We start from the raw sequence: 15,215 nt of genomic DNA, 5'->3' as shown, positions 1-15,215 counted from the left end.
CCATGTGGGGCTCACAGTCTTCATTTTACAGATGAGGTAACTGAGGCTCAGAGAAGTTAAGTGACTTGCCCAAGGTCACACAGCGGACATGTAGCAGAGCTGGGATTAGAACCCATGACCTCTGACTCCCAGGCCTGTGCTCTTTCCACTGAGCCTCGCTGCTTCTCATCATTATTGATAATGACGATGAAGAATCCAAGATTTGTGAGTCTCAGACTCATGCTCTTCCCACCAGGCCACAATTTTTCAGCATTTCCCTATCACCTGGGGACTGCCAGCACCTTTACTTCCCTTCTCAGCAAGAAGCCTGAAATAGCAGGCAATGTTCTCCTTACTCAGAGCCAGAGGCAGTCCCAGCAGATAACAAGAACCTCTCATCACCTACCGGAAAAAATCCCGGCTCTCAAAAAATAATTGCCTTGCTACTGTGTGTTCTCACCTGAAGGGCTGCCCTTCCTGCCTCATCAGTTCCTGCCTCATCAGAAAACAGGTCAGTGAGCCATTAACCCCAGCTCAGCAGGGAAACATTTTACAGCACAGGAGGCCTTCATTTCTATTTGCCCTCCCTTTGGCATCACCTATGCACTTGGATCCAAACCTCTTAACAATTCGAAATTCTCCCTACCTCCAGCCCCAAAATACACATGTACATATCCTATAGTCTCTCATTCCCCAATCTGTAAACTTCTTGTGGGCAGGGAACATGTCTACCACTTCTGTTGTGCTGTACTCTCCAAGTGCTTAGTAAGCGCTCTGCACACAGTAAGTGCTCAATAAATGCAAGTGACTCAGACAGACTGTGAGCAGGGGATTCATCTATCAATTCTATTGTTCTCTCCCAAGCACCTTGTACAATGCTCAGCACACAGCATGTCCTACTGGACACAGCCTGAGCCTGGAGAGTCAAAAGAACCAGAATTCTAATTCCACTCCGCCACTTGTCTACTGTGTGACCATCTACAAGTCACTTACCTTCTCTGTGTCTCAGTTACCTCATCTGGAAAATGGGGATTGATTGTGAGCTCCCATGTGGGATATGGACTCTGTCCAACCTGATGAACTTGTAACTAACCCAGCATTTAATACAGTGCTTGGCACACAGAATAAGTGCTTAAATACCATTTAAAAACAAAAAACCCAGCATTGATTGAAGGAATGACGGAAGCCCATGCAATTGTTTTAGTTCATTGCCTCTCAGTATCTGAAACAAGGGCTTATTTCCCGGCCTGCATTACCCAACTGACCCCTCCCTGCAGAGTTTAGCAAGAAAGCCAACGCCGAGTGGCAGGGCCCTCAGGCCTGGTGTCCTCATCCCCTGGACCCGAGCCATCACACGGGGCCACCACAACTTCCTGTTAGCAACGTGCCAGGGAAAGGATCAGTTTCCGATCCCAAGGAATGGCTCCCAGGAGCAATGGGCCAAAGCTCCAAAGCCCATGTCTGCTCATCAGGGCTCTGCCTGGAACTGGCTCGAGGCTCCAAAGGCCAGGAGGATGGACAAGGCTTCCACCCATCGGGGTTGAGCAATACAGCCAGACAGTCAATTTGGAGAAGGATTAACATAGTCCAACAACAAGGACTCACTGAACAGCAGCAGCAGCAATAGCAGTCATACTTTGAATCGTATTTATTAAGGGATTATTGTGTGCAGAGCACTGAATGGAGCTCTGGGAAAAAATACAGAGTTGGGTATTAGACGAGGTCTCTGTCCCTCAGGGGCTCACAACCTAAAAAACAATCCTTATATTATCCTGAGGAACCCACAGCCCTTTTCCACCCATTCAGTGGTAAGTGGCTTGAGGGCAGAGATCACAAGGGTCTTTTGCTTCTGAATTACTCTCTCAAGCACTTGGTGCAGGGCTCCGCACAGGGTAGGTGCTCAAGATGATCGATGGATCATCTCAATTGTCTTCATGGATTTTTATGATTCATTTTAAAATCTTACAAAATGATTTAAAACATATCATATGCCAGCCTCCGGCAAAAGGTGTTTCAAGTATCGACAGATGGCACTTCCAAGGTTTCCAAATTACCAAGCCGCTGCTGAGCTGTACAACCCATTGGTTTCAATTCAGCTGCACAGGCGTCCTTCTGGGCACTAGCTCTGGAGGCTCGAGGAAATGGGCAAACAATTTAAAAGGCAGTGTTGGGGGTGGAAGCTGAGAAAACTTAAAGAGGGCTGGAAGGCTGCAGAGGCGGGGAATGAGTTGGAGAGTCTTGGAGAGGGTATTACCTGTGGTCACTAGTCTGAGTCACCAGGGAGGGTTGACACTTCCATTTCATTTCTATGAAGTGGCCCTCCCTACCGCAGGACTGCTCTGACTCACTCAACACAAATGAAAATGAACGTCACTCCAGACTTCATTCAGAATTGACTGAGCAAGCAATCCTGGGTCATTTTTAATGGAAGAGTGTATATTCAGCCTTGGTTCAGGAACCAATCCCCCATCCATAACGTTGTCCCCATGAGAAAACTGGTTTTGACTTAAGATGTGGTTTTCAGGAAACAACGGTGTGGTAATTCTGAGGGTGGCCCTATACAGCACAGGCCCATTCTTACATTTCTGCATTATTACATCACTTTTCTACTTCAACCAACTACAGCCTACTTGACCCCTTAAGATCAAATTGTGAATCTGAAGCATACTGTACATTCAACCAGGGGCATTTATTGTACACTTACTGGGTTACTGATGCCAACCTACTCACTGCACCTCAAGTTTGTCTATCTCGCCACCGACCTCTCGCCCATGCTCTGCCTCTAGCCTGGAAAGCCCTCCCTCCTCAAATCTGGCAGACAATTACCCTCCATACCTTCAAAGCCTTACTGAAGATGCACAGACTCCAAGAGGCCTTCCCTGACTAGGCCCTTATTTCTTCTTTTCCCACTCTCTTCTGCATTGCCCTGACTCGCTCCCTTTATTCACCACCCGCCTCCTCCGGCCTCCCACCCAGCCCTACAGCACTTATGTACATATCTATAATTTATTTACAGTAATGTGTGTCTCCCTCTCTAAACTGCAAGCTTGTTGTGGGCAGGGAATGTGTCTGTTATATTGTTGTGCTGTACTCTCCCAAGTGCATAGTGCAGTGCTCTGCACACAGTAAGCGCTCAATAGATATGATTTATTGATTGATTACTACATGCTTGGGAGAGTACAACAGGGTTAGTAGACAGGTTCCTTGCCCATGACAAGCTTACATTCAATTACTTATTTTGATTACCCTGTTTGTACAAACTTTGATGTCTGTCTCTCCTATTAGAGTGGAATCTCCTTGTGGGTAGGGAATGTCTAATTCATTCATTCATTCAATCATATTTATTGAGCGCTTACTGAGTGCAGAGCACTGTACTAAGCGCTTGGGAAGTACAAGTTGGCAACATATAGAGACGGTCCCTACCCAACAGCGGGTTCACAGTCTAGAAGGGGGAGACAGACAACAAAACAAAACATATCAACAAAATAAAATAAATAGAATAAATATGTACAAGTAAAATAGAGTAATAACTATGTACAAAGATATATACATATACATATATATACACATAGGTGCTGTGAGGAGGGGAAGGAGGTAAGGCGGGGGGGATGGGGATGGGGAGGAGGGGGAGAGGAAGGAGGGGGTTCAGTCTGGGAGGAGGTGAACTCTCAGTAGGGCTTTGAAGGGAGGAAGAGAGCTAGCTTGGCAGATGTGCGGAGGGAGGGAATTTCAGGCCAGGGAGTGGACGTGGGCCGGGGGTCGACAGTGGGACAGGCAAGAACGAGGCACAGTGAGGAGGTTAGCAGCGGAGGGTGCGGGCGGGGCTGTAGAAGGAAAGAAGGGAGGTGAGGTAGGAGGGGGCGAGATGATGGAGAGCCTTGAAGCCGAGAGTGAGGAGTTTTTGCCTGATGCGTAGGTTGACTGGTAGCCACTGGAGATTTTTGAGGAGGGGAGTAACATGCCCAGAGCATTTCTGCACAAAGATGATCCGGGCAGCAGTGTGAAGTATGGATTGAAGTGGGGAGAGACAGGAGGATGGGAGATCAGAGAGGAGGCTGATGCAGTAATCCAGTCGGGATAGGATGAGAGACTGAACCAACAGGGTAGCAGTTTGGATGGAGAGGAAAGGGCGGATCTTGGTGATGTTGCAGAGGTGAGCCCGGCAGGTTTTGATGACGGATCTAATGACTTTCTTGGTATTGACCTTCCCAAGCGCTTTATGCTGCACTGCACCAACTGGGTGCTCAATAAACATAATACCAAAATTTTACTGAACCACTTCTTCCAAAGGATACTTTTCTCTCTTTCCATTAAAATCATAATTTCATATCTTGCTTTTCTTAGCTTTTCCTAGACTCAGAACATATGTACCAATGCCTGTTTTCATTTGTGTATTTCTTCACAGCATGGTCTAATAAAAAGAGCCGGGGACCTGGAAGTCAGGAGATGTGTTCTAAACCCAGCTCCACTACTTGTTTACTGTGTGACCTTGGAAGAGTCACTTCACTTCTCTGTGCCTCATTTTTTTCATCTATAAAATGAGATTAAGACACTTGCTTTCTCTCCCCTCATAGTTTGTGAGCCCCATATGGGGTAGGGACTATGTTTGATCTGAGACTCTTGTATCCATCTACCCCAGTGCTTAGCCTAGAGCTTGGCACACTGCAATTGTTTTAATATATACCACCTGTATTATATCCAACTTCTTATTCAGCTTTCATCCTGATACATTTACACTACTTCCTGCAATATCTGTGCTCCTACTCTTTGAGGAAAAACATCTTTTTGCTCACTCCATTAAGGGCAGGTAACACGAGCCTTGCTTCTTTGTACTTTCCAAATAACGTAATACAGTGCTTCACACTCAGTAGCTGCTCAGTAAATAGCAGTGATGATGACATCTGCTTGCTTTTCATAATTATGATGACCAGCACCTAGTTTCGTTACTCCTGATGTATTCTCATGCCCCCACTTTCACTCCCAACTTTGCCTACTTATGGGTACAATCCACTTCTGATTATCTGCCATGGATTACATAAGAACTAAACACGGTAAACACTCCGTAAATACAACTGACTGACTAAAGAAGGTAGAGAAGCAGCAAAGCAGCATGGCTCAGTGGAAAGAGCCCGGGCTTTGGAGTCAGAAGTCATGGGTTCAAACCCCAGGTCTGCTGCTTGTCAGCTGTGTGACTTTGCGTAAGTCACTTCGCTTCTCTGTGCCTCAGTTCCCTCATCTGTAAAGTGGGGATTAAGACTGTGAGCCCCCCCCCCCCCCAACACACCGTGGGACAACCTGATCACCTTGTAACCTCCCCAGCGCTTAGAACAGTGCTTTGCACATAGTAGGTGCTTAATAAATGCCATCATTAAAGAAGGTTATTACTATTTACACGATTAAAAGACCCAATTTTTAATACCTTTTTTCTCAGTGAAAATTAGATGCTGTGAGTAGAAAATGTGTTGAGTTGCAAAGCTGTGCCGGCCACGGGCAGATGTAAAGTCAAGGGTGACACTGAGGATCACCCTCAAACAGGCACATAAGATTCTAGACTGTGAGCCCGCTGCTGGGTAGGGACCGTCTCTATATGTTGCCAACTTGTACTTCCCAAGCGCTTAGTACAGTGCTCTGCACACAGTAAGCGATCAATATATACCATTGAATGAATGAACTAAATATCTGGATGCAACTGGCCAGAAAATGCAGTTTTCCAGACTTTTCTGGACCATCTGGACTTTTGTGAGTTCTGTACAGAGAAGGGAAACAGTGTGGCTCAGTGAAAAGAGCATGGGCTTGGGAGTCAGAAGTCATGGGTTTGAATCCCGGCTCTGCCACTTGTCAGCTGTGTGCCCTTGGGCAAGTCACTTAACTTCTTTGGGCCTCAGTTCCCTCATCTGTAAAATGGGGACTAAGACTGTGAGCCCCATGTGGGACAACCTTGATCACCTTGTATCCCCCCCAGTGCTTAGAACAGTGCTCGGAACATAGTAAGAGCTTACCAAATACACCATTATTATTATTATTATTATTACAGAAGAAAATAGCTTGGCAAACAGCATGGACAGATTAGGCTCCATGTGAGAACAGTGATATCATGCTTTTGAAAGCCTTAAGGCATGGGAGAGGTCTATCAGAGCAGGGCTTGGGATGGACAAAATGGAAACTCAAATATGTGTATGATACAAACCAATGAACTCTCCCTGTAGCACTTATTTATTTTTTTATGGCATTTATTAACCATTCACTATGTGTCAAGCATTGTTCTAAGCACTGGAGTAGATATGAGTTAATCAGGCCAGACATGGTCCCTGTCCCATATGAGTCTAACACTCTAAGGGAGAACAGGTATTAAATCCCCATTTTGCAGTTGAGGAAACTGAGGCACAGGGAAGCTATGCAACTTGCCCAAAGTCACACAACAAGCAAGTGGTAGAGCCAGGATTATAATCCAGGTCCTCTGGCTCCCAGGCCAACGCTTTAACCACGAGGCTACACTGCTTCACCGCCATTATTTTTAAATGTTCTGACAATTTTGACATCTATCTACATGTTTTGTTGTCTGTCTCCCCCTTCTAGACTGTGAGCCCATTGTTGGGTAGGGACCGTCTCTATATGTTGCCAACTTGTACTTTCCAGTAAGCCTTCAATAAATACGATTGAATGAATGAATGTTATTTTTTTCTAAACACAATCGATGGTATTTATTGAGTGCTTATTATGTGCACAGCCCTGTATTAAGTACTGGGAGAATCCAATACAACAGAGTTAGCAGATACATTCCTTGCCCACAACAAACTGATTAATTCATTGTCATATTTATTGAGCATTTACTGTGTGCAGAACACTATACTAAGCACTTGGGAGAGTACAACAGAACAATAGACAGACATTCCCTGGCCACAATGAGCTTACAGTCTAGATGGGGACTGAATGCAAATTGAAATAGGGAAGTTCAGTTATCCAGAATAGCCCTACATCTGCCCTGGCCTTGGAAACCTAGGTACAGTGGATAACTGAATTGGACCTGTGTCTATTTTGTACTGGATACATATTTTTAGGGCTCTCCAGATGCTACCTTGCCCTCTGTCTCTCCCCAGACTGCAGTAATAATAATAACAATACTAATGATGGTATTTGTTAAGCCCTTACTATGAGCAAAGCACTGTTCTAAGAGCTGGGGGGATACAAGGCGATCAGGTTGTCCCATATTGGGGCTCACAGTCTTAATCCCCATTTTACAGATGAGGGAACTGAGGCACTGAGAAGTTCCTCACCCTCGGCTTCAAGGTCCTCACCCTTGGCTTCAAGGCTCTCCATCACCTCGCCCCCTCCTACCTCACCTCCCTTCTCTCCTTCTACAGCCCTACCCGCACCCTCCGCTCCTCTGCCGCTAATCTCCTCACCATGCCTCGTTCTCGCCTGTCCCGCCATCGACCCCCGGCACACGTTATCCCCCTGGGCCTGGAATGCCCTACCTCCCTACATCCGCCAAGCTAGCTCTCGTCCTCCCTTCAAGGCCCTACTGAGAGCTCACCTCCTCCAGGAGGCCTTCCCAGACTGAGCCCCCTGTTCCCTTCCCCCCTCCCCCCTCCATCCCCCCACCTTACCTCCTTCCCTTCCCCACAGCACCTGTATATATGTATACATTTGTACGTATTTATTACTCTATTTATTTTACTTGTACATATCAATCAATTGTATTTATTGTGCGCTTACTGTGTGCAGAGCACTGTACTAAGCGCTTGGGAAATACAAGTTGGCAACATATAGAGACAGTCCCTACCCAACAGTGGGCTCACAGTACATATCCTATTTATTTTATTTTGTTAATATGTTTTGTTTTGCTCTCTGTCTCCCCCTTCTAGACTGTGAGCCCACTGTTGGGTAGGGACCGTCTCTATATGTTGCCAACTTGTACTTCCCAAGCGCTTAGTAGAGTGCTCTGCACACAGTAAGTGCTCAGTAAATACGATTGATTGATTGATTGATTAAGTGACTTGCCCAAAGTCACACAGCTGATAATTGGCAGAGTCGGCATTTGAACCCATGACCTCTGACTCCAGAGCCCGAGCTCCTTCCACTGAGTCATGCTGCTTCTCTGTCTGCCACAGAAAACGTCTCCCCAGGACTTTGGGCTCCAGAGGACTCACTCGCCTCACTGCCAATCAGAACTCAATCTCCCTCAGGCATTTTTATCATTCCTTCATCATAGTAAGGCCACCACAGCTCCCATCCCTTCCCCTCCCAGAGTGTGCAGTACCAAGAGTGGAAGGAGTCAATGAGAGCTGCTTTTTCTAGCTCATGAAGAGTGGCATGGCCTATAGTGGAAAGAGCACAGGCTTGGGAGTCAGAGGACCTGAGTTTTAATCCCAGCTCAGGCATGCGCCTACTGCATGACCTTGGGCAAGTCACTCCACTTTTCTGTGCCTCAGTAACCTCATCTGTAAAATGGTGATTCAACACCTATTCTTATTCCTAGATTGTGAGCCCTGAATGCGATATCTGACCTGATTACCCTACGTCTTCCCCAGTACTAAGAACAGTGCTTGACATATAGTAAGCGCTTAACAAATACCATGATTATTCATTATTATTATTCACTCATTCATTCAATCATTTATTGAGTGCTTACTGTGTACAGAGCACTGTACTAAGCGCTTGCAAAGTACAAATCGGCAACATACAGAGACGGTCCCTATCCAACAATGGGCTCACAGTCTAGAAGGAGGGGAAGACATACCAAAAAAAAAAAACCCCAAAAAACCAAGTAGATAGGTGTCAATACTATCAGAATGAAATAGAATTATAGCTACATACACATCATCACAAATATAGTAAATATGTACAAATAAAATACATATAGTAATAAATGTACAAATATATACAAGTGCTGTGGTGGTGGGAAGGGGGTAGGGCAGAGGGAGGGAGTGGGGGCGATGGGGAGGGGAGGAGAAGGGGAAAAAAGGGGGGCTCAAGCAGGGAAGGCCTGCTGGAGGAGGTGAGCTCTCAGTAGGGCTTTGACGGGAGGAAGAGAGCTAGTTTGGCGGATGTGTGGAGGGAGGGCATTCCAGGCCAGAGGAAGGATGTGTGCCAGGGGTCAACGATGGGACAGGCTAGAACGAGGCACAGTGAGGAGGTTAGTGGCAGAGGACCAAAGTGTGTGGGCTGGGCTGTAGAAGGAGAGAAGGCGGGTGAAGTAGGAGGGGGCGAGGTGGTGGAAAACTTTGAAGCCAATAGTGAGTTTTTGCTTCATGCGAAGGTTGACAGGCAACCACTGAAGATTTTTGAGGCGGGGAGTGACATTCGCAGGGCCTTTCTGTACAAAGATAATCCGGGCAGCAGAGTGAAGTAAAGACTGAAGTGGGAAGAGACAGGAGGATGGGAGATCAGAAAGGAGGCTGCTGCAGTAATCCAGTTGGGATAGGATGAGAGAGTATACCAACAAGGTAGCGGTTTGGATGGAGAGGAAAAGGCGGATCTTGGCTATGTTGTGAAGGTGAGACCAGCAGGTTTTGGTGATGGATTGGATGTGTGGGGTGAATGAGAGAGCAGAGTCAAGGATGACAACAAGGTTGCAGGCTTGTGAGACGGGAAGCATGGTAGTGCCGTCCGCAGTGATGACACAGTCAGGGAGAGGACAGGGTTTGGGAAGGAAGATAAGGAGCTCAGTCTTGGACATGCTGAGTTTTAGATGGCAGGCAGACATCCACATGGAGATGTCCTGAAGGCAGGAGGAGATATGAGCTTGGAGGGGGAGAGAGAGACAACAGGGGTGGAGATGTAGATTTGGATATCATCAGCGTAGAGATGACAGTTGAAGCCGTGGGAGCGAATGAGTTCACCAAGGGAGTGAGTATAGATAGAGAAAAGAAGGGGACCAAGAACTGACCCTTGAGGAACAACTACAGTAAGGGGATGGGAGAGGGAGGAGGAGCCCACGAAGAAGATTGAGAATTAACGGCCAGAGAGATAAGAGGAGAACCAGGAGAGGATGGATTCTGAGAAGCCAAGGTTGGATAGCGTGTTGAGGAGAAGGGGGTGGTCCACAGTGTCGAAGGCAGCTGAGAGGTTGAGGAGGATTAGGATAGAATAGGAGCCACTGGATTTGGCAAGAAGGAGGTCATTGCTCTTGGTTGCAGAGATTTCCAGACTCAGAGCACCATGCTCCTGCAAGCGTTGCTTAGTGGAAAAAGCACGGACTTGGGTAGTGGGCCATGGGTTCTAATCCCAGCTATGCCACTTGTCAGCTGTGTGACTTTGGGCAAGTCACTTAACTTCTCTGTGCCTCAGTTACCTCATTTGTAAAATGGGGATTAAGACTGTGAGCCTCATGTGGGACAACCTGATTACCCTGTATCTACCCCGGCGTTTAGAACAGTGCTTGGCCCATAGTAAGCACTTAACAAATACCAAAATTATTTATTATTATTAGGCACTTCCCTCATTGGTATATTCCTCCACCCCTCATCCTTTTCCTCTTCCAATTGTTTAGTACAGTGGTCTGCACCCATTAAGCACTCAACAAGTACCACTGATTGATTGATTGATTCCACACAAGGTCTGGGGGCGGAAAACCCTCAACAACACTGGGAAGGGAGTGAGACAGGGAAATCGCAATGAATCAGAGAAGCCTCAGGGAATCCTGAGGATTTCCGATCTCCAGAGATTCGAACGAGCAGACCTGAGACCTAACCCAGACTAGTTTCACTTCCCCAAGCCAAGAAAACCCCCAGGGATTGCGTGTCGTGGCCATACCAAGCCAGCCTCAGTGCAGCCGTACCCAGCCAGCCTCAGTTCAGGTGTGGGTGTTCCCAGTCTGCCCCAGCTAGCCCGGACCCAGTCGTCCTCCCTGTTCTGGGCAGGGCAGAGTCTGTAGCCCCTACCTGGCATCCAACTCCATCCATCCATCTGTCCATCAATCAATGGTATTGATTGAGCACTTACTGTGTGCAGACCACTATAATAAGCACTTGGGAGAGTACAATATAGTATGGTTGGTAGACATGTTCCCTGCCCACGAGCACACAATACATCCATTCATTTAAAGTATTTACTGAGTGCTTACTGTGTGCAGAGCACTGTGCTAAACACTTGGAAAATACAATTCGACAACAACCAGAGACAATCCCTACCCAACAAAGGGCTCACAGTCTGGAAGGGGGGAGGCAGACAACAAAATAAAACAAGTAGATAGGCATCAATAAAATCAATGTAAATAAATAGAATTACAGATCTATACACATCATTAATAAAATACACAGAATAAATATGTACATATATACGCAAATGTTGTGGGGCAGGGAGGAGGGTAGAACAGAGGGAAGGAGTCAGGGTGATGGGGAGGAGAGGAGGAGCAGAGGAAAAGGGGGGGGGCTCAGTCTGGGAAGGTCTCCTGGAGGAGGTGAACTTTCAGCACAGCTTTGAGGGGGGAAGTGTGCTAGTTTGATGGATGTGAGGAGGGAGGGCATTCCAGGCCAGAGGTAGGACGTGGGCCAGGGGTCGACGGTGGGACAGGAGAGAACGAGGCACAGTGAGGTTAGCACCAGAAGAGTGGAGTGTGCTGGCTGGGCTGTAGGAGAGTAGGGAGCTGAGGTAGGAGGGGGCAAGGTGATGGAGAGTTTTGAAGCCAATAGTGAGGAGTTTTTGCTTGATACGAAGGTTGACAGGCAACCACTGGAGATTTTTGAGAAGGCCGGTGATATACCACAACTACACCACCTCTCCCCTCCTTCGCCACCCCTCCCTGCCCCCCCCCCCCCCCCACATAGGTGAAAAGGGGCCCATGCCCCACTAAATGCTACTCTTGGCAGGGGCTCCCACTGTCTACTCTTAAAACCATTCTCCCCTCTCCCAGCCGGGTAGCACCAGCATTTATTGGTCTCTTTGCCCGCTTGCCCTTTACACCTCTGGACCAACCTCACACCAAGCTGCCTTGCTCTCTGGGAACACCTACTGCCATCCTCCAGTGCCACCCACTGGGTCCTCATTCCCCTCCATCTGCCTACCAAGAACCAGCTCTGGCAAGGCCGTGATGCCCTATGTTCTGCCTGTCGGTCCGAGTCAGTGAGTCATTCCTCTCCTGGTTTGGGGGTCACCTGGGGGCAGGGGGGAGGCTTCCGCTCCAGCTGTCAGCTACTGCCACCCACACAACTGCATTCTGCTACCTCCAGGCCCTTTCAAAGTTCATTATTTATTCCCACATTCAGTTTGCTTCTCTGTAATTTCCTGGAGGGGGGTGTGGGGGGATGGCATTTTGGAACTTAATGCTTTCAAACACTTCCAATCTCCGGGTTACGAGAAGTGAAGCCTTGAGGGCTTCAGGGAGCCCCCCATTAACAGATGCTACTCTCCACCCCCAAGAAAGCTGTCCCTTTTCCCCCAGTCATCAGGGATCCACACATACCTTCATGCATCTCCAGAATGTGAACTGTGTCTCCGATCAGCAAGGACAGTTCTGAGTCCTGGGAAGCATTGTAATTGTAGATCGCTGCAGGTGGGAGACAAGAAAAGACAATGATCATTTGGTGGCCACTCCCTCTCCCCCCAAGGAAACAGTGGGAGTTTGCAGGTAGCTGACAGAGGGGCAGGGTGGGGTAGGGGAGAGGGGAGTGGCTGGAGGAGGTGTCTGTTCTGGGGTCTCTCCATCAATGGAGGCCCAAGAGTTGTAAGCGTTGAGGAGCAGCATGGCCTAGTGGAAAGAGCCCAGGCCTTGGAGTCCGGGGACTTGGGTTCTAATCCTGCTCCGCTACATGCTGGCTGTGTGACCTTGGGCAGATAACTTAACTTCTCTGAGCCTCAGTTACCTCATCTGTAAAATGGAGATTTAATACCTGCTTCCCCTCCTACTTAGATTGTGAGCCCTGTGGGACAGAGGTGTCTGATTTGATTATCTTGTATGTTCCCCAGTGCTTAACACATATTAAGCACTTAATAAATACCACAATAATAATAATAATTATTATTATTATTATTATTATTAGTAGTAGTAGTAGTAGTAGTAGTAGTATTCTCCCATGAAGTTTACTGAACTCATTAAGTATGCTAGTCAGGGCAAAGGTGTAGTGGATACAGAACGAGCCTGGGAGTCAGAATCAATCAATCAATCAATCGTATTTGTTGAGCGCTTAATGTGTGCAGAGCACTGTACTAAGCGCTTGGGAAGTACAAGCTGGCAACACATAGAAACAGTCCCTACCCAACAGTGGGCTCCCAGTCTAGAAGGGGGAGACAGAGAACAAAACCAAACATATGAACACAATAAAATAAATAGAATAGATATGTATAAGTAAAATAAATAGAGTAATAAATATGTACAAACATATATACATATATACAGGTGCTGTGGGGAAGGGAAGGAGGTAAGATGGTGGGGATGGAGAGGGGGACGAGGGGGAGAGGAAGGAGGGGGCTCAGTCTGGGCAGGCCTCCTGAAGGTCATGGGGTCTAATCTTGGGTACCCCACTCGTCTGCTGTGTGACTCTGAATAAGTCACATTACTTCTCTGGGCCTCAGTTTCCTCATCTGTAAAATGGAGATTGAGACTGTGAGCCCCATGTGGGACAGGGACTTTTAGACTGTGAGCCCACTGTTGGGTAGGGACTGTCTCTATATGTTGCAAATTTGTACTTCCCAAGCGCTTAGTACAGTGCTCTGCACATAGTAAGCACTCAGTAAATACAGTTGATGATGATGATGATGACAGGGACTGTGTGCAACCCAATTTGCGTGTATCTATCCCAGAGCTTAGTACAGTGCCTGGCACAAAGTAAGCACTTAACAAATATTAAAATTATAATAATTTACACTCCTGGGTTTTAGCAACTTGATGCTGAACCTCCAGGAAGGAGAAAGAGAAGAGGGGATGAGGACAGAGGGTGCGGGAGATGGAAGAAAAGGGGAAAGGGAGAAAACAAGTGGGAAAAGGGAGGGAAGAGGGGAGGGAGAAAAAGGACCAGGAAAGTGGAGAGGTAAGGAAGGGAAGGGAGGGGAAGAGGGGAAAAGGGAGGGGGAAGGAAAAGGGGAAAGGAGAGGATGGGAGTGAAAAGAAGGGAAGTGAAGGAGATGGGGAAAGGATGGGAGATTGGTGGGGGGGGAAGAGTGGGGGCATGCTGGGATGGGAAAATGGTTATTGGGAAGTCAAGAATTTTGAGTTCTAATGTGAAGCCCTCTGACCTTTCTGTATCTTCACTTCCAGAATGCCCCATGGCAAGTACCAAGTTAAGCAGGGAAGAGAAGAGAAGCAGCATGGCTCAGTGGAAAGAGCCCGGGCTTGGGAGTCAGAGATCATGGGTTCTAATCCCAGCTCTGCCAACTGTCAGCTGTGTGACTTTGGGCAAGTCATTTCACTTCTCTGGTCCTCAAGCTTTCTCATCTGTAAAATGAGATGAGCCCCCTGTGGGACGACCTGATCACGTTGTAACCTCCCCAGCACTTAGAACAGTGCTTTGCACATTGTAAGCACTTAATAAATGCCATCATCATTATTATTATTAAGCAGGCCCTGGCATTCCCAATGGTCAGAGGATTGGCAGGGATACCTTGGATTTATTCAGTGGTATTTATTGAGCACTTACTGTGAGAAGAGCACTATACTAACAATATTATTGTATACCTCTCACTGTTGGTCATCTGGTGTTGACCAAGTCTGTCATTCGAAAGTGTGAACCAAGGGAACACGTGACTCCTTCCCCAGCTCCCCTCCAAACAGTGATCTGATGCCAAGTGACACTTATGTGAACAAAACTGAGTTTACTGGCTGGGCTTGCAGACCCTCAGCCCATGGCAGAGCATGTCTCTTTGCCAGAAGACCACCAAACCAAAAAGAGACCCAAGAGCCCAGCACCCAGACTCCAGTGGCAAAAGCAGCAAACACTGGGTTCCTGGGGCTAGAGGGCCCCTCTCCCACTCTCAGGCTACCAGGTTCCCTGCCGTGGTTGACACGGATGCTGCCCAGTGGGTCCTTCCCCACCCACACTGTGCACTAAGCAGGCTTGGTGTGAGCTGGCATCTCTCATCCATTTGGCATGATCAGTCAAATGAGCCTCTCATTACGTAAAAATCATCATCTTTGCTACTGCACATGTCCAGTTGTTACATCAAGGAAACCCTACTGTTATCTTGGGGAGCAGATTGCCTGAGAAAGCCCCCATCAACATTAACCCTATCCTCTCCCCATACAAAGCTGCCATTTCTCAAGCCAAAATGAACAGGAGAGTCAAACCAGGCCTGGTGGCCAA

General features: G+C 47.5%; 1 protein-coding gene across 1 annotated transcript in view; it reads right to left on the bottom strand.

Annotated features, from left to right (window-relative positions):
• DOCK5 (dedicator of cytokinesis 5) overlaps window positions 1–12,460 on the bottom strand; it is a 189,478-nt gene extending 177,018 nt beyond the window's left edge. Inside the window, exon 1 of the mRNA XM_038746260.1 lies at window positions 12,383–12,460. Coding sequence (XP_038602188.1) covers window positions 12,383–12,392 — 10 coding nt within the window. The 5' untranslated portion in view covers window positions 12,393–12,460. The remainder of the gene's footprint in view (window positions 1–12,382) is intronic.
• Between the last annotated feature and the right edge of the window lie 2,755 nt (window positions 12,461–15,215).

This window comes from Tachyglossus aculeatus, chromosome 5 (assembly GCF_015852505.1).
Source record: "Tachyglossus aculeatus isolate mTacAcu1 chromosome 5, mTacAcu1.pri, whole genome shotgun sequence".
Lineage (NCBI taxonomy): Eukaryota > Metazoa > Chordata > Mammalia > Monotremata > Tachyglossidae > Tachyglossus > Tachyglossus aculeatus.
Note: the sequence above shows the minus strand (reverse complement) of the source record. Positions and strands in the feature narration are given on the sequence as shown.